The sequence below is a fragment of the Ptychodera flava genome, chromosome 8 (genome assembly GCF_041260155.1).
Source record: "Ptychodera flava strain L36383 chromosome 8, AS_Pfla_20210202, whole genome shotgun sequence".
Lineage (NCBI taxonomy): Eukaryota > Metazoa > Hemichordata > Enteropneusta > Ptychoderidae > Ptychodera > Ptychodera flava.
The window spans coordinates 23,138,417-23,158,858 of NC_091935.1; the positions used below are offsets into that span (position 1 = coordinate 23,138,417).

At 37.8% G+C, this 20,442-nt stretch overlaps 1 protein-coding gene across 5 annotated transcripts in view; it reads left to right on the forward strand.

Moving 5' to 3' along the window:
* The window catches only part of LOC139138811 (TNF receptor-associated factor 2-like), a 92,568-nt gene that overhangs the window by 57,200 nt on the left and 14,926 nt on the right, over window positions 1–20,442 (forward strand). For all 5 annotated transcript variants that reach the window (XM_070707351.1, XM_070707349.1, XM_070707350.1 and 2 more), the window contains 2 exons: window positions 8,299–8,385; window positions 10,893–11,682. In XM_070707351.1, coding sequence (XP_070563452.1) covers window positions 8,299–8,385; window positions 10,893–10,988 — 183 coding nt within the window. In that variant the 3' untranslated portion in view covers window positions 10,989–11,682. Of the gene's footprint in view, window positions 1–8,298; window positions 8,386–10,892; window positions 11,683–20,442 lie in introns of those variants that run through there.

The window sequence follows — 20,442 nt, forward strand, 5'->3', positions numbered from 1 at the left end:
GGCTGCTTTCTATTTTTAATGAATTTTTTTCTCTATTTTTTTTTTTTTTTGCCATTTCAGTAAAAAATTGTTTCCTCTGAAAGCAATGGTCTGTTTGCTGAAATTTGGCGTGCAGGTGCCTTGTGATAACTCAAAATAGAATTCATCAAAATTATGGCAAAATTTGCATATTTGTATTTTTGGCATTTTTGCCATTTTTGGTTAAAAAAAATCTTCGTTGAAACTGTGTATGCCATTACTTTCTAATTGGGTATGCAGGTTCCTAGGAGTGACCTGAAGATGACTCTGTGAACTCATGCTGAAATTTGCAAATTTTGTGGTACTTTTTGCCATGCTTTCAAATTTGGTACATAGGTGAAATGTAGTAGGTCATTCATTCAAAGTCAAGTACTGCCTGTGTGAATGAGCAGATTATGATTGTGCTGTTCCAGGCTGAGGTGTTATTTATAGGAATGATGCAATGTTAGACGGTAATTGATGTTTTAACTGAATTTGACTTACATTGTATGTAACTCTTGTACTGTATAAACCCTATCAATTCACCCAGAAAAAATAATAATATGATTTCAAATAATTGAATTAATTATGAAATAAACAAAGCCACAATAATTTTAGTGTAGAATTATTAGAAAGTTCATATTTTTGACAGTTCATAGTGAAATGCTTACCACCTTGGAGGATTAAAACATGTAAGAGCAACTTTCTTGAATCTCTACTTTGACATATTCTGAATCGCCATATATTGTGCTCTGTATGTTATCTAAAAGAAATTGCTTATAATAGTTTGTCATGATAGGTTGGTCAAAAAATAGAGATAGAGAAAGTTCCAATTTCCATTTATGGTTGACTTGGTAAGGATAAAATAAAATTACTTTTTGAGGAAAAAAATAGAGTGGTCAATTAAAAGAGTGGTCAAAGTGATAGGGTTTTTATGGTAAAGCTGGGCTGTAAGATTCCTCATGTGCTATTTATAGCAATTATGCAATTTGTGTAAACAGTGCTGTGAAAGTGTTACATGATTCCCTATAATGCTTTTGATGACCTTGAACTTCTTAAGTTGCAAACATTTGTCTCTTCAGTGTGCTTTCTCTGAGTACCTACAGGCTCAACTTATTCAACAGAACTTACTTGCAATGTTAATTTGAAAGTTAAAATGTGCTTAGTTAATAGGATGAAAATACTGATAAAAATGCCAGTTGAAGATTCTTTATAACCTCGCTGACAGATATGCTGTTTTTTTATGACGCAAATCTTGATAAGCAAGTCTTGTTTACTTTAATTAGAATGTAATTAACTCTCGTTTATATTATTATAAGCAGTAGTATCAAGTTGAACAAGCTGATATTGACAAGTTGGTCGGCTATTGGAGGTTAAAAGCTGTAAAAATAAATGTATGCATGTCTGTCTGTATGTATAATATCGCAATCATACCAATCCATAATCCAATAACACTAGGTCAAAATTTGTAAGACAATAGTTGTAAACATAGACACAAAACAGCACAGAACAGACAGTAAATAGACGGTACAAACAAAGTCAAATTCATGAAAGAAAGATATATGGACCTCTGGCCAAAAGACCAGAAGTGATGTCAGGTGTTTCGAAAATAGTAAGCGCATCCTGCCCCACATGTGGCACCCGCCATATATCAATCTGTAGGTCAGATAGGTAGTGGTCACTAACTAAGGCCCAATGTCACCGATGCCATCAGTGATCATTTGTCGAAGAGAGATATTGTATTTATCTACCAGCTTGCGATACCTGCCAAAAAAGCGTTTGAATGTAGAGACAAGTCTTGCTCTGGTGTAACCTTGATTTAACAGTTTGAAAGAGAGATGGCCATGTCTCTCTACAAAATCACCATATGAACTGCATGCTCTTGCATATCGTATAAGCTGGGAAATGTATACCCCATAAGCAGGTGAGAGTGGAATATTACTGATGAGGTGTGGAAAATTAATTATACTAAAGTTGAAATCATCTCTCTTGTCATATAGCCTGGTAGAAAGGTGACCATTGGAGTCAAATTCAACTAAAATGTCCAGATATGAAGCAGAAGAGGCCGTTTCTGTAGTTTCTTTAATCTCCAATTCTGGAGGATAAATCATAGCGAGATATTTACTGAATTCAGAGTTATTCAATGAAATAACATCGTCTATGTATCTAAATGTTAGGTTGAAAGTACGAGCTACAGAGACCTTTTTCTGCTTGATAAGGTTCTGGATAAATTCTGCCTCGTATGAGAACAGAAATAAGTCGGCAAGTAAGGGAGCACATTAGTGCCCATGGGAATTCCTATACACTGTTGGAAAATGTGTCCTCCAAATTCAACAATATGTTGTCAATGAGGAAATCAAGCATACTGATAATGTCTTTCTCGGTATAAAAACACTTTAGCGTTAGTTGTATTTTTAACAAAATATGTAGAATTATACCCTAATACCACATATTTGTAACGGCGTGAACCGTTTTTGTAGAAAAATGCTTGGTTGATGATGTTTTTCAAGCGTTCTTTCAATTTATCATGTGGTATTGTGGTATACAATGTGGAAAAATCGAAAGTTTTAATAGATGTTATTTTTGAAACAGATCTTGATTTCAAATTTTCCAAGAGTTCCTTCGAATTTTTTAATATCCACATTTGATTTATACCACTCCGAGAAAAGACAACATCACAGTATGATTGAAGTCCCCATTTAACAGTACAAAGAACAGAAGTCAGTATCTTCGATAACTCTGTTGTTGAACATTTTGAAGATCCTGCGATAAACCTAGCTTTGTAAGGTGTTTTGTGGAGCTTTGGTATCCAGTATAAGCTAGGCAACTTATTATGGTCATCCTTTGTTGTAATATTAAAATTATCCATGAATGACTTATGGTTTGCCAAAATTTCAGATTTGTTGAACATTGATTGTCTGTAAGTGGAGTTGGTTGAGGTCTTAGTTACACCAAGTTCGTCTATAAGACATTCAAAATAATACTTCTTACAGACAAATACAATGTATTGGCAGCTTTATCAGCAGGGACGACAACATATTTGTCATGGATATCATTCAACACTACAGAATAGGGTCTTCTGCAAACATGTGATCTTAGTCGACCAATACGGCCACGCACTATTTTCCTCACAGATTTGACCCATTCTGACAGTGTGTCCAACTCTACATCCTCCCTTTTAGCCCATTTCCTGGCATAATCTTCAACTGAGTCCATAATGATCTTAAAATTATGGTTCCAGTTGATCCTGCGAGGTTCTCTGAACTTGGGTCCACAAGATAATATCTTACGAAGGTGGTGATGTTCAACCAAGTTCAGATCACCAGTGATGACATGGCAACTGGAGTATATTTGAAGGGAGATGTAGAGCAGTCACAGGATGCTGGTGTTTGAAGGAATTCATCAATTTTTAAGTGCCGCAATGCCTTATTGTAATTGAATATTTTATTGGAGATTGTCTTGGTGTATTGATATGACAGAATAGGTACAGACTGGTTCTTAAAGTATACAGGTATAGTTGATGTAACCTTTTTGTTGTGTAGTATATTGCTGATATTAATGGCATCAATTCCTTTGTTAGTAAATGGAAGATGTATGAAATGACGATGATCATCAGTCATAGGTTCAGCACGAACAGGCTTGTATAGTCTGTATAGTGCAATGTCAGCAATAATACTAACCAGTCTGTACGGTTGTTTGTTCGGATCTGTCAAAGACAATCCCAATGCATAGACATGCAACCTTCTCAAGTCCTTGATGGAAAGAGCAAATAATGAAGTACGAATGTGATGGAGACCTAAAGGCTTCTGCAATAAAAGAAGCAGTTCATGAAATTTGTCATGGCAATTGGATGTAGCTGATGTATCCAATTTAGGCCGATGGTAACGCCTATGTCCATGACTACGTCTTCTACGGACAGAAGACTCAAATAGGCCCATCACATTCACTTCTGAACAACCAGGACTTGAGAGATTGCCTATATCTTTGATGTTGTCATTACAACCATAAGGCATTGCGGTACCTAACTGTCTAATCCAGTGGTATTCTCTCTGTCTACGGAATGGTGAACTAAGTGTGGGGCTGTTGGTTGGATGGTATATTTTTTCAAGAATACGGACACGCATAGACAAAGTGGAGTGATCGTCCTGGTTAAAATGCTTATAAAGTTGCACATCCAAAGATCGATTCACTCCACTGCGATGTCCGTTCATTCTAGATCGTAAGCTGTTTCCTGTTTCACCAACATAAATGAGCCCGCACAATGAACACTCAATTCCATAGATTACGTTTTTTGTTGTGCAATTCAGAGGTTCCAGACATTTGGTAGAATAGGTCTTCACCTGTCAAACTACTACTGAACTGTTCTGTAGTGATGAGCATACTACAGGTTTTGCAGTTTTTAATACCACACTTTGTGATAGAACCTGTATAATCACAAGCTGGAGATGACTTTAAACAGTCTGTCAGTAGCAATTTGCATGGTTTAATTGTCTGGTAGCTTTCTCCATTTCTGTGATAAAAATTGCCCTCTGATTGCACGTATGATGTCTTAGTAACATCCCGAAGGATAATCCGAGGGACACACGGATTTTGAGCTACTGTGCCCCGTGTAGCTGGTCGGGACCTTGTTAACCCGGGCGACGTCCCAGCCGGTATGAATATATCTCTTATACAGTCCTTCATTATCATGTACAAGTACCAGGTGGATGATGCCCTCGGGGACAATATGTCCACCAGCAGGAGCATCGACCTGGTCGTAGTAAAATAATCGCAATCATACCAACCATAATCCAATAACACACTAGGTCAAAATTTGTAAGACAATAGTTGTAAACATAGACACAAAACAGCACAGAACAGACAGTAAATAGACGGTACAAACAAAGTCAAATTCATGAAAGAAAGATATATGGACCTCTGGCCAAAAGACCAAGAAGTGATGTCAGGTGTTTCGAAAATAGTAAGCGCATCCTGCCCCACATGTGGCACCCGCCATATATCAATCTGTAAGTCAGATAGGTAGTGGTCACTAACTAAGGCCAAATGTCACCGATGCCATCAGTGATCATTTGTCGAAGAGAGATATTGTATTTATCTACCAGCTTGCGATACCTGCCAAAAAAGCGTTTGAATGTAGAGACAAGTCTTGCTCTGGTGTAACCTTGATTTAACAGTTTGAAAGAGAGATGGCCATGTCTCTCTACAAAATCACCATATGAACTGCATGCTCTTGCATATCGTATAAGCTGGGAAATGTATACCCCATAAGCAGGTGAGAGTGGAATATTACTGATGAGGTGTGGAAATTAATTATACTAAAGTTGTATGTATGTTAGTTAGTATGTGCGGAGGTATGTCCGTCCACATTGAAACCTCCTAAACCGCAGCACCTACCATCTTAGAATTTGGTGGAAAGGTGCACCCAGGGGTGGAGATGTGAATTTGTTGAAGTGAACATGTCAAAGTAAAAAAGATGCAAATGAGGGCAAAAAGAAGGAAAAATCCTGCAAATTGCTAAAACCTGTAACCACTGGCCAGATTTGGTTGAAACTTGGTATGCAGGCTGTTTATAGTGACTTAAGTTACATTTCTTCAAATTGTGGTGAAATTTTGAAAGTTGTATTTTGGGCGATTTTCCCGTTTTTTTGTCCAAAAATCTTTTTTCTGAAAGTGCTCATCCTCTTGCCTTGAAAACCTGTATGTATGATCCTAGGGTTGGTCTTTGTCAGATTTGTTCAAATTGTGGTGAAATTTTCATATTTGTATTTTTGGGGCAATTTTTCCCATTTTTGTCAAAAAATCGTTTTTTCCTAAAGTATTTGTTGGATTGCTGTACAACATGATAGTCTTGATCCTAGGGTTGTTTTCTGTCAGATGTGTCAAAGTCATTATGAGATGGAGCATTTCATATTGCTGGGATATAAGATTAATTTGGACTTGCAATGGAGTTTTCTTAGTAATCAACCTGTAAGAATGCAATGTCATGTGTGTAACTAGTAGTTAGTATCTCTGTAAAATGGGAGGACAGTGTCATTGACACTATTTTTTACTCATAAAGCCTTGGTCACCCAATTCCAGAAACGAATGACAGCGCCGTAGTAAAGTACTGTCCGATCAAAGTGAACATGTCATATTCTGTAGACATCTGGTACGTTTTAATATTCAAATTTGGTAACACAGCGGAAACCAGCTGCAACACAAAATCTGCTGTGCCCTAGGGCATTTATATAATGTGCCCTAGGGTGTTTATAGGATGTTCCATTACATTGGAAGGCTATTTCACAGAAAAGTTTTAATTCATATCCTAAAAATGTTATATTGATAAAGGGGACGGTTGACCGTAAACACATTGAAAACAAAAATATATCAGTTAGGAGCGATAGTTTTTAAGTCGGATAAAACCCTCGTATTCGGGCTCTTCTGGTATATAAAGTCCAACCCTACGATAAAATGTCTCGGCCGCAGGCCTGCGGCCTCGACATTTTATCGTTGGGTTGGACTTTATATGCCAGAAGAGTCCTCGTACTCGGGCTTTATCCTATACAAAAAGCAGAGAATCTGAAGTTTAGCATGTACCAATAGTTTACTCAAAGTAAAAAAACCTCAACTTTGGTATTAGTGATAAAATTAATTTAAGTCAGAAACTTTGCACTATTTTCTGAAATATAATATTTCACTTGAAAGAAGAGTATATGTAGAAAAGAACGACTATTTTATTTTGCATTATCTATTCTCATTCTAAAATGGCATGGGTTGAAAGACTGACACTCAAAAAAGTGATTAAAAACATGATTAGCAAAATTAAAATGCCTCTTATTCAAAATGTAAGAACTTCATTGCCAAACAAAATAGTCATTTTGTTATATAGCATTTAAAGAACATAATGTGAAAATTTCAGAAAATTTGACCCAGCCAGAGTGGAGTTAAATTCTTTGGAAATCTTGAAATTGGGAGAAAAGAGAAGCCAGGAAATTGGGTGATTTGCACACATTTGCATAAATTAACAGAAGTTCTTTGTCAAGTAAATTTCAACTGCTTGACAAGCTAAAAGGTGAACCTTACCAATATTTTAATCTTTGGTTGAAAAATTAATGAAAATTGAAGTAATGTTTGCAAAAAAGTGATTTTTGAGCAAAGTACACTGCCCGGTGCAGCGCCCCCTTAAAAGTATACTGTCACCTGTTCCAATTTTGCCACAGTTACCATGGAAAGAGAAAATCTAACCAATCACAGATTTTAAGCGGGTGGTCGCTTTTTAAAAACAGCGCCCTCATATGGGGATTTTGAATACCAAGTAACGCCCCTTTGACCGTAAGTGGGCATATTTAGATTACAGGTGACTGTATACCCTTAAAGTTGCGCCCCTTAAAGGGGCATTACTGGTTAAAAACTTACCAAGAATAGCTCAAGTCAGCACGCCATGCACAAAGCCCCGCTGATAGTTTGGTTTTCTTATGTCAATGTCAATACTTTTGAAGTTTTCATCATGAATATGCTTTCTGCTTATAATCATATATTCAAACTTAAAAAACACCATGCAACTTTGGAAGATGAATAATTAATTGTAGTAAGAAATGGCCAAAAGAAATGGCCAAAAGTCAAGCCAGAAGCAGCAAATGTCTTTGTTATTGTTAGACAATGAGATCTCTTTCAGTATGCCTAATAGACCTTTCCCAGTCATCCCACAATGCATTGCTGTGGCAGTACCAAACACTGATACACAGAGAACAACAAAAACATACCAATTTTTGTATTGTTCAACTGATTATTATACAATAATGAGACAAATTGCCATGCAAAAAATGTCACATGTAGTTATAGGTCAGATTGTAACTTTCTGTAGTGACAAAAAACAGTATGTATATTCAAGCATACCGTATAGTTGCCTTAATGTATCTCAGTGTTCAGTCGTTGTTTCAACCATAGACCCTTGAGGTTTTTTCGAGGGTCTATGTTTCAACAACCTATGCAAGACTGGAGAATACTTGGCCAATGGTAAGCAGCCGTAAATGAGCATCATCTTAGGGGGTGTGCTTGTATTTATTCATTGTGACAGGTATAACCCATACTGGTGTGGCCAAGTGTTCTTTAATAGGATGTACAGTACCGATACATTGCTAATTTTTTATGCAATTGAGGATTTACACTTGTATAGTGTTCCGCCGATATTTTATCATAGAGTGAAGTGCAACTCATGGCATTTGCAGATCAATAGTTGATTTTGATATTAAAAGCCCCAATAATTTCAAAAACTCTGTTGTTTCAAAATATATTTGCAAAAAATCTTGCATCATTTTCCAGTTTGCGGAGCACATAGATCCTGAAACAGGTGATTGCGAGAAGAAAGTTGGTCCCTGTATGTACCAGATTGTTGGCTGTAAAGCAATGGTAAGAGACTTCACTTCCCCATATTTTAGATCTGAGCTGTATTTTCAAACCTATTTCATACTTGTAATTGGCATGTTTTCACCACAAACAGTGGTATAATTTTTTTGGCCCCTAAAAGTTCACATGGTGTAATTGTGTGATTAGATATTGAAGGGAAATGGGGAGAAATACTGAATTTTCGTAATTTTGAACATGAAAAGCATTTATTTGAAACAAAGTACAGTAAATCTTTGCTCCACCCAATGTAGGCTATTGGAGGGGAAGTTCACCAAGGCTGATTTTTACATATGTGCTAGCTTTTGGGTCACTATGGGTCTGGGTTCACTCACTTACATTCACGCCAGGCTTGCATATTTGCATAACATAAACAATAGTTATGCAAATATTCACGGCCTGGTGTGAAGGTGAATGACAATGCCATATACCATCAGAAGATGGTCCCTGCCATATCATGTGATGAAAGCGCCAACCTTGTTGCTTTTCCCATGATGCAATATATTAAGTTTATGAAGCCCAAAATGTAACTTCCACCACTATATGTATCAGATTTTGTATAAAATCACGCACGTTATAAATGGTCTGTGTTTGCGGTAACTTTTTTCTCCTTGCGTATGGCATATGCATTAGTCTACTAAAATTGCGTAATGGCTGTATTTGCATGCGTAATTTCACTTCCGCACTCGATTGATGGAAAAACTGACTACAAAATACGATGAGCCATTCAATAAATCTACACTACTTATTCAGATTGTATGATGTACATGTAACATTATTTTATGAAAACAGTTCAACGAACAACTTGAACAATGGGCTGTGTTTCAAACATGCTGAAACATAGCAGCGAAGGGTATACATGTGACCGTCAAACACATTGGGCAATTTAACCCAAAGGTTAGAGTTATTGCAGCTAATCCAGGCACTAGCAGTGTCAGAATTTATACATTTATTTAGCTATACATCAAAACGTAACCATGGATATTCAGTCCCCCACTGCTCTTGCAGGGTAGCCTGTGAGCGGTTGTGGACGGGATTTTTTGGTAACCGGTGCATCATCATTGCAGCTCACGGCTTTACCTTTTGCATGTTGTTGTATCGGCGACAACAGGACAATTTAACGTCATGGATACCGACATGGGTTCAATTTCACTGCCTTTCTCTGTTCTCCATGTTGGGTTGCCCGGTAGTGTCTTTTGATTGACCCTCTGAATCATTTGTTTCATGGACTTGTGGAGCAAAGTTGAAAGAAAATAGAGTTGTTTGCGACGCCACGCTGCATGTGTGCTTGATCAAATTTGGGAACAGCGAGATGCTATGATCATGCACGGTTGGCATTTAATTTGTTGCAACATTTCTGTCAGTCACTCACTTTGTGTCATCAGTTTCAGAAACTATCGCTCGCCTGAAAATTAGCAACGTAGTTCATAGGCACAGCTGACATGATAACATGCCTTTGAACTATGATGCCGATGTTTCAGACAACGCCCAGAGAATCCGAAACTTTCCACACAAAATTAGTGATTGACAGAAATGTTGCAACAAATTTAATGTCAAGCGGGCACTCATCTCGTCTGGTTGTCACAAGAGCTCAGTCGCGGGGAGTGCTTTCGGAACCATTTTACTGTTTTCCTTTGCGTATAGAAAACGCATAACAATGAAAAAATGCGTAGAGAGTCAATTTTCAATGCATAAATACACATTTTTTGGCGTAAACGCAAACACTGATGGTTAAAACAGCTTTTCCAGAATAAGCGTCCCAAAAGCTAGCAGATATGTAAAAATCAGCCTTGATGAACTTCCCCTTAACCCTTTCCTGCCAGACAGTAATAACTGTATCCCTTCCCCATCAGCCAGTCAGTAAAAAGCGGTATTGAGCCAGAACATGACGTATTTTCACCCACTTGGCTTGGTATGTTATAGCATCTTTGTCAAAAAAAAATCAACTTTACAGTATTATGTTTTCAACAGCCTTCAAATGTACAGTATTATGTTAAAATACATCATATGGAATACGTTGTGTTTCATTAATTTTAACCATCTTGACCTGGTGGTGAAATATGGACTTGGCAGGAAAAGGGTTAAAAATAAACTTGAGCACACTACAACTATGTGCATTTTGATAAAAATTCAGCACTGCCTGAGAACTCAGGTCAGTTGTTATTCATTGGTATGTAAACTGGATACATAGAATTGGTATGTAAACTGGATACATTAGAATATGTTTCAATTGTTGATTTCAAAAATGTTGAACTCATGGGACCTAACCTGGAAATACTGTATTTGATGCTGTATGTCATTACCAGTAATTGGCAGAAAAATAATTACTTTGGATTTCTCAATTTGATCTGCTCATGCAGAGTTCCTTAAGCAACCAAGCAACATATTATTCTCATTTGTTTGGACAATTCAGCTCATGCACAGTACAATTTCAGTTTAGTAGTACTTATAATGCTTCCCTTTGCTTCCTTTGTCAATAGAGCAAATTATACTTTTCCTTTATTGTTTCACAGGTGGAAGAAGAAAACCCAAGCCAACACATGGAGAAATCCAACTTCAGCATCTGGATCTGCTGTTCTACCAAATATCCGATATGTCTGGGAGAATAGAAGAATCACACAGGAACTTGACCTTCCAGAAATGAGCAGGAAAACAGCAGAACAGCAAAGCAAGCTTGAAGTACTTGAAAAGCAGCTTAAAGACCTAGAGAATAAAGTGACATTTGTAATATCACAGAATCAATCCCAAGATGCATCACCAGTCGTAGGGAGTCAGTTTGAGCCAATCATCAATCAACAATCAACTTTAGTGGAAGAATTAAAGAACAAGATGGCCATCTTGAACACCAAGGTTTCTACTCATGAGGGTGTCATTGCCGTACTGAACCAGCAGACGGAGAGAGATGCACATTCCATGAGGGAGATGGAGAGAAAGAGACGGGAGGACAAGGAACTGATTGAGTCATTGCAGAGAAAGATCAGAGCCCAAGACCGAATCATAGCACTGAAGGATGTAGCCTTGGCAGAACAGGATCTGCGTATCCAAGCATTGGAGAAAGTGTCATACGATGGTATTCTTGTCTGGAAGATCACAGACTTCACCAAGAAACAACAAGATGCACTCTCTGGAAGAACCACATCTGTCTACTCCCCTTGCTTCTTCACAAGTCGCCATGGTTACAAGATGTGTGCCAGGATCTATCTGAATGGTGATGGTATGGGGAAAGGAAACCACATCTCTTTGTTTTTCGTTATCATGAAGGGTCCCTTTGATGCGTTGCTGAGATGGCCTTTCAAGCAAAAGGTATGTTTGACAGTTGATGTAGCTAAAATTGATCAATTTAGTAATGTGTGAGCTTTGTGAGGGTCAAGACCTGCAGAAGCTAGAGGGCTAATGCCTGGGAGATCAAGAGCAAAGAAATTCATTGAGTAATCATTCTTCCAGTTTAACAGTGCATGAAGTGTGTAGGTCATGTTAGGAGATTGCTGCAAAGCTCTTGCAACCTAAGGAAGCACACCTTATTTACATGTATTCCAAAGAAGGTGATAGTGAAGAAAAAGCACAATTAGTGCACGTAGTTATAATTTCAAACCTGAATCTGATCAAAATTTATTGTATTTGATAGCTCATACTAATACTTTGTGTGACCAAGGTTATATACTATAATGAGCACAGCAGTCTGTTTTGCTTTGTAATTATACCAGCAACTTGAATATCACAGACTAGTGACATCATTGAAAGATGCCCCTCACATGGCAGAGAGGTGACACATATATGTAACATGGCAGCCTTGAGTAGGTTGATAACTTTCTGTCGCTGTTGTTCACTGAAGTGTATTCTTTGACATCTACGTCTATTACTGAAATAGAATGGATAGTGTCTATGTAGAATTCTCAACTGTAATATTTGTGAATGAATTGTTCATCATTCTGTTAGTTTTGAGCATCTATTTTGAGTGGATTGATTTGCTATTGACAGTCACATAATTGTTACATTGTACTGCTGAGGCAGAGCTATTCTTTGTCATTGCTGCCATCAGCTATTTGAATTTTATCAGCTTTAAGGTGGAGCTGCATGTTGCCAACAGTTTTTTAAAGCAAGATTTCTCATCAAGGATAAACAGGATTAACCACCTTATACTGTATACCGGGGGTATTTTAAAAAAGCAGAGACTCTAAAGTTTAGTACGGTGCAGAAGTTTACTTGAAGGATGAAGTAGGTGTATATTTGGGGTAAAAATTCTCAATTGTGGTATTGATGATAAAAATGTCACTTGAAAGAAGAGTATATGTAGAAATAAATGACTATTTTATTTTGCATTATCCTCATTCTAAAATTGCATGGTTTGAAAGACTGACACTCGAAAAAGTGCTAAAAATCATGATTAGCAAAATTAAAAGGCCTCTCCTTCAAAATGTAAGAACTGCATGGCCAAACAAAATAGTTGTTTTTAGCTCCCATAGCCATATGTATATATGGCAATGGAAGCTATTCTTATAGGCTGGGGAAATGTCTGTCCGTCAACATCAAAAACTCCAAAACCGCTGTACATTTCATCTTGATATTTGGTGTGTACATGCATGATGGGCTGTAGATGAGATTTTGTTCAAATGAAGTTGTCATTGCCAAAAATATGCAAATTAAGTGAAAAAATGTAAAAAACAGTCAAAATTGAAAAAACTCAATAACCACTGAGCAGATTACATGAAAAATTAGCATGTAAGTACTTTGGGCTGACATGAAATGATTGTGCACATCTTGGGTCAGTATCTTGGACTTGCTATTTTTCATGAATTTTTTTGTAATTTTCTCCCATTTTTGGTCAAAAAATCTCCTGCTCTGAAACCACAAGTCGATTGATTTGAAACTTGGTATGGAAGTGCATAGGAGTGACCTTTCCCAAATTTGGGCAAATCGTGGTGAAATTTGCATATTTTTAGTTTACACGTCCATAGACTCCCATGTATAAGGCAGATCTCCATAGACTCCCATGTATAAGGCCACGAAAAATAAAAATTTAGTTTCTCATCGTATTCATATTGCAAAAAGGATGCAGTGACACAATTTTAGTCCCCACGGATGAAGTCCAGTGAGCTTATAGATTGGGTCATGTCCGTCTGTTCGTCCATCCGTGAGTCCATCCGTTCACGCAGATATCTCGGATATTTTGACAAAATGTCATGTGACCTTGATGACCTTTGATCTCAAATATACATATTTGTCCATAACTCAGTAACCACAAGTGCTAACACCCTTCATATATGGTATGATGGGACAGCTTATGACGCCACATATTGTACCTCATTAATTATGCACATATCTAATTTTGAGCGAGCCAATAGAGCTAGAGGTCTGATTTTTGGTATATAGGGATAACTTAGCAAAACAATTTTTTTGACAAAATGTCACGTGACCTCGGTGACCTTTGACCTCAAATATACATATTTGTCCATAACTCAGTAACCACAAGTGCTACAGCCTTCATGTATGGTATGATGGGACACCTTATGACGCCACATATTATACCTCATTAATTATGTGCATATCTAATTTTGAGCGAGCCAATAGAGCTAGAGGTCTGATTTTTGGTATATAGGGATAACTTAGCAAAACAATTTTTTTGACAAAATGTCACGTGACCTCGGTGACCTTTGACCTCAAATATACATATTTGTCCATAACTCAGTAACCACAAGTGCTACAGCCTTCATGTTAGTCTCGCATGCCAGACCTCGAAACCTGCGTGCGGCGCGAGCGGCGAAGCTGCGAGCAGCGAGTAACCGCAGGTTACGAGGTCTGGCTAGAACCGACGCGCTATATATACTGTCCAATTAAATGCTTCGAAAATCGGCTGGATGAAAGAGTAAATCTGTTGTTTATTCATGAATGTAGGTGGAGCGTCTAAAAATAGCCTTTTGAATTTGACTGAATGATTGTGTCATTCATCCAGAATGTTTCAATCGAAGTAAACTGCCTTACGTTGACCACAGACAGTACGGCTTCATGAAATCACGGTTACGCTATCCCCAGTAGCCATGATGAAAAAAATCTGCAAAAATGATCTATGCCGTCGAAGAAAGTGGTGATGGACAGCCTGAAACCGAAGCAGGAGGTAGCCATGACAGATTATCTGGAAGGAGACGACGTTTCCGTGAATTTGCCGACAAGATATGGCCAATCTCTAATTTTAAGATTGCTTCGGCATTGCTTCAATGCTTACGGTTGCATTTTGTTGATCGTCGACATCCTCTGTGGAATATGCTTTTTCATTTTGCTCCGCTCAAACGAAGCTCAGATTTTGGCCCCATTCAACTGCCGATGAGCTGGTGGTAAATGGCCTCACAAATAAATTCTCGCCGTTGATTTTTGCTTGAGTGTTTTTTCGGCGCAGATATGTGAAAGTAGTGGACAAGTACAGTGAAAATGCGTTATGGCCGTCTGTACGCAGCGCGTGGTCCAAAGTTATACTTATTAGCATAGGAAAGACAGCCCACTTTTGACGTCATCACATTCCTGAAGCAGTTGGTTCTTGCCAGACCTCGTAACCAGCGGTTACTCGCAGTTCGCGGCTTCACCGCTCGTGGCGCACGCAGTTCGAGGTCTGGCATGCGAGACTACCTTCATGTATGTATGATGGGACACCTTATGACGCCACATATGTACCTCATTAATTATGCGCATATCTAATTTTGAGCGAGCCAATAGAGCTAGAGGTCTGATTTTTGGTATATAGGGATAACTTAGCAAAACAATTTTTTTGACAAAATGTCACGTGACCTCGGTGACCTTTGACCTCAAATATACAAATTTGTCCATAACTCAGTAACCACAAGTGCTACAGCCTTCATGTATGGTATGATGGGACACCTTATGACGCCACATACTGTACCTCATTAATTATGCGCATATCTAATTTTGAGCGAGCCAATAGAGCTAGAGGTCTGATTTTTGGTATATAGGGATAACTTAGCAATACAATTTTTTTTGACAAAATGTCACGTGACCTCGATAACCCTTTACCTAAAATATATGTTTATGTCAATAAATAAGTAACCACAAGTGCTATGTCCTTTGTATTTAGTAGGATGGGAGACCTTATGACAACACACGCTTTACCTCATTAATTATGTACACATCTAATTCTGGGCAAGCGAATAGAGCTAGAGATCTGATTTTTGGCATATAGGGATTAATTAGCAATATAATTTTTTTTTCAAAATGTCATGTGACCTCGATGACCTTTGACCTTGATTATACATATACATGCATATTTCAGTAACCACAAGTTCTATACCCTCCAATTTTGATAGGATATTAGACCTTAAGATGTCACATCTTGTACCTCATTTATAATGCGCATATGCATTTCTTGGCTGGCCAATACTGCTAGAGGTCTGATCTTTTTTCCCGATTTAGAACCATAACTTAGACATGCCTCATGTGTTTCAAATTGGGAACAACGACATAGACCTATGTGCCCATAGATCTCAACATATACACTCCAGTGATACTTCTTAATGACCACATTTTCCTGCCCCATCAAGACTAATACTCCTATTACAAGTGGGGACTATGTCATTGTAAATGACTTGTTGAGTTAATGGTTGTATCACAGTATTCGATATATCTAATTCAATATTTTTTTCCATTTTATATTCTGAATAATTACATTAACCCTTAAACGCCATAGACTTTCATGTACAGTAACCCTCCCTGCCAAGAACTTTTCATTAAAAATAAGCTGATGTACAGTGCTTCATTATATCCCCTGTAGATTTTTTACAGTGCTTCACAGACCATAGACCCTATAAGAATCGACATCTACATATACTAGGCAATCAATGTGAGCCTCTGAAATAAGTATATTTCAAATACATTTTACTGAAAATGGGTCTAAAATATGAATTTTTGGTAAAAAAAGTGTGAAAATGTTGTTTTTGCCATAAATATTGAACTAATTCACTAATCATTTTCAAATTTTCAAACATACATTCGTCAGACATGCATGCTTATGACAAAAACCCTAAATTGCATGTTAACTCGAAGTAAAGGTAAACAAATAAACAATAAACAAACAAACAATTTGCATATTTGAGAAACACAATTTGGAGAACACTTGGGCAATTTGGAGCTTCTGATATACATTATTTTTCAGTTTGCCAAAGAAATAAATCATGAAATGGTGTGTATAGATATGACACATGACATTATGACACACAGACTGTTCAAAAGCCAGGACGTTGGCAGGTAAAATGGGCTAAAAAACATCAATTTTTGGTCAAAAATGGGTGAAAATTTTCTTTTCGCTGTAAAAATTGTTCTACTGGACTAATCTTTTCAAAATTTTCTGTGTATGTTAGTGAAAGATAAAAGCTCATGTCAAAAAGTTCAAATTGTATACCGCTTCACAGGGAAGGTAAACAGATAAACAATAAACAAACAAATAATTTGCATATTTAGCAGCAACACGTTTCACATTAGAAATTCAAAGCATCAGTACAACATGATTGTTCAGCCTTGCCATGGAAATACACGTTGAATTGGCATGTACAGGTACTACACTTGTCATTATGACATATCATTTGGTCAAAACCAAGGCAATTGAGAGCAAAATGGGTTAAAAACATCAATTTTTGGTCAAAAATGGGTGAAAATTTTCTTTTGCTGTAAAAATTGTTTTACTTGGCCAATCTTTATAAAATTTTCTGGATATATTCATGGGTGATAAAGGATAATGTCAGTGAGTTCCAATTGTATACCACTTCACAGTGAAGGTAAACAGATAAACAATAAACAAATAAATAATTTGCATATTTAGCAGCAACACTTGTTTCACATTAGAAATTCATTTCTTTTTACTGTACAGCTGATTGCCTCGAAAGTTGCCCCGATATTTCGGAGGTGGTGCTTTTGAAAATGTAGAATGAATTATGAACATGTCTTTGAACAGTCAATCAAACAAACAAAACAATAAACAATTTGCATATTTAGAAGACACCTATTTTGTTTGACTTGTCATTGACTACAGCACTTCATTACTTTCATACAAATCTGAATTTCATCACAAAGTCTGAGTGAGAGAACATGGTGATGCCTTTGAAGTCAACAGTCTATTTTAGAATTTTACTGAAGTCAAAGAAAGAGGGTCATAAACATCAGTGTTTTTACACAAATACCACATACATACTACAGACACATACTAATTATTGACAAGGCCATAAGATTCTTTCAAATGTTTACTTCATTTAATAATAATAAATGATATCAAAGCATAAATGTAAATGAGATGTCAAAGAATATATGTAAATGATGTCAAAGTATTATGTAAATGATGTCAAAGCAAATAAATATAACTCTGTAAATCCATAAATATCAAATAAATATCAAATAAATAATACAATGGGTAGATTTACTATTTTGTACAAGAATATGAAGTTTTTGCTTTGCTGGTGTTGACTGTTTTACTGATGTTTGAAACATGAAATAAGATACAAAAAGGTCACTGAAAATACACAACAAATATAAAATGTTCAAATTACATCTGCAGAAAAGTCATCATGGTATCATTTCATTATAAAACAGTTCCTTTATTATTCTATTTGAATTATATGGTTGTATATAAGCAAAGAAGTTGATTCACAATAAAAGCTAGCTTCTGCCATCCCTGTTCTTCATGCGAAGACCTGCAAAATAGAGAACAAGATGAGTAGCAACTGACAATGATAGTTAACTATATGTAAATTACACATTTCTAATAAAGTTGAGGTGATCCTTTGATCATAAAGATTCATGTATTTTACTAGAGTGTGATACACAGCCTATATGGGAACATTATGAATAAGAATTCTACAATAAAGATATTGCCTGAATTTGAGCGGTTGGTGTGTAAATGAACATGTCTGGTGACATGCAATAGAGGAAACGACCATCTGAAACTAACATGATTTATCAGGTAGGTAGCAAGTAATAATCTGAACAGTTTTTAGGCAATGGGCAATAAAGAGATAAAGTCATTTTGGAATCCATTGCGATAACTACAATTATTTTTGGTTGAACTTGTATAATTCATTCCATGCTGGTTGAAATTGTGTTGAGGGTAGAAATATGAAATATGTATTTGTGCGCATGTGTACCAATGACCCAAGTTTGGTTGAATTACTGACTCCATGTATCAGGATCGACGTCTGCGAAGTTCTTGACAGTGTGGTAAATCTCAAAACACGGAGTCACACAGAGGCCAACATCACACTTGGTACACTCAATCCTGGTTTCCGGGTATCTCACACGTTTGCTGTTGCGATGTGTCTGGAGGTACACCAGGACATGTTGGTCATCTTTCTTCATGCGCTCTTTGCAGACAACACACTCCCTACTTGGGTTCTGTTTCTTGGCTCCACTCTTTGCTTTCACTTTGGCCGGAAAGTGCCTCTCAACCATCCGTCTGAGAGAGAAACCAGCTGATCTTCGAGCTTTGGTGTTCACGAGGGGTACAGGCGCATCTGATGCAGACTGGACCATCTCCTCCACTACACTCAGTCTGAATCGAGAGTGGCTCATCTGTTGGTCAGCTGGAGCATATTTCTTCCACAAGATGTACGCGTTGGTCACAGCCATGCCAACCAAGGAGAAGAAAAACTTGATGTACCACTTGTTCTTGCGTCTGTACGTGGGGTAATACCGGACCAACTGATCTGCCAGGTCAGTACCTCCCATATGCTGGTTGTAGTCAATCACACAGGTTGGTTTGATGACTGGATTTCCATCCCTGTCGTGTGTGCTTGACACTCCCCACTCAGCTGTATGGGCTGAAGACAGAATGGTGACATCTCTCTTGTCTTGCCACTTCAGCGCCAGTACATCTCCTCTCCGTCGCCAGATAACCTTACCTGTTTTGAGTTTCCTCTTCAGGGCTTTAGGCATCTCCTTACGATTGCATCGGACAGTTCCCACTGTGACTGTATCCAAACTGGCCAGGTCGTCTACCAGAGTGGGTGAAATGTAATAACTGTCCATGTATAGACGGTAACCTTTCTCCAAGATGTTACACCGTTTCAACATCCCCATCACTGTTTGGTATGTCTGGTTCTGCATCAGCTCATACTCATCTGCTGTTGGATCAGGGACAAAGGTACTTCCGGTATACACGTCATAACCAATGGTGTAGCCAGATTTTGCTTCGTTCAGAGAAAATGCCTTCAGCCCAAATCGGTCAGGTTTCGATGGTATGTACATACGGAAAGAAAGTGGACCCTTCCATGGCACCATTCCCTCATCAAGACTGAGATGTTGTTCTGGGACGTACACTTCCCTAAACCTGCGTGTGATGATGTCATACACTGGCCTGATCTTGAAAAGGCTGTCAAAAAGTGGATGGCCTCTGCGATGGTAGTTGTTGTTGTCATTGAAGTGCAGATTGCTGTTGATGATTTCAAACCTGTTCCTAGTCATACATCTACTGAAAAAAGGTGTGGTTAACACATCATGGCAACTCCAATAATCGCTCAAATCAGGTTTCTGAACAAGCCCCATCGATATATTCAGTGCAATAAAAATGATCACCTCGTCTCTGTTTACATCTCTCCACTGACGCATACGGGAAAACTGACCCAGCATATCTGCCTGACTTTCTAACTTCATGTTCGCATATCTATTTGTTTCCCTTACAATGATATCAAAAATTTCATCAGTGAGAAAAAATTTAACAAAAGATAATGGAGTTGATTCACCTGATATTGCTTCATTCAACTTCGGCTCGGCATCAAATGGCATGGTGTATTGCGGTACGTCTGCGTCACGGCTGGACGACCATCCGACCTCCCGATCCTCGGCCAAATCCACATCGTCTTCTGGATTGTCGATCGCGCCAATTTCAGCCACATCTACTTCTTCCAAATGATACTCGTCGTCGGGGTGATCTTCTTCTTCGCTGTCGCCAGGAAATTCTGCCCGAACAATACGTAGATCTTCGCCGCCGTCGCTGCTTCGATGTTGTTCGCCGCTGCTAAACTCGCCGATGTTGTCTTCAGGCACTATGGCTGCCGCAGCTCCCACCTCACCGTCACT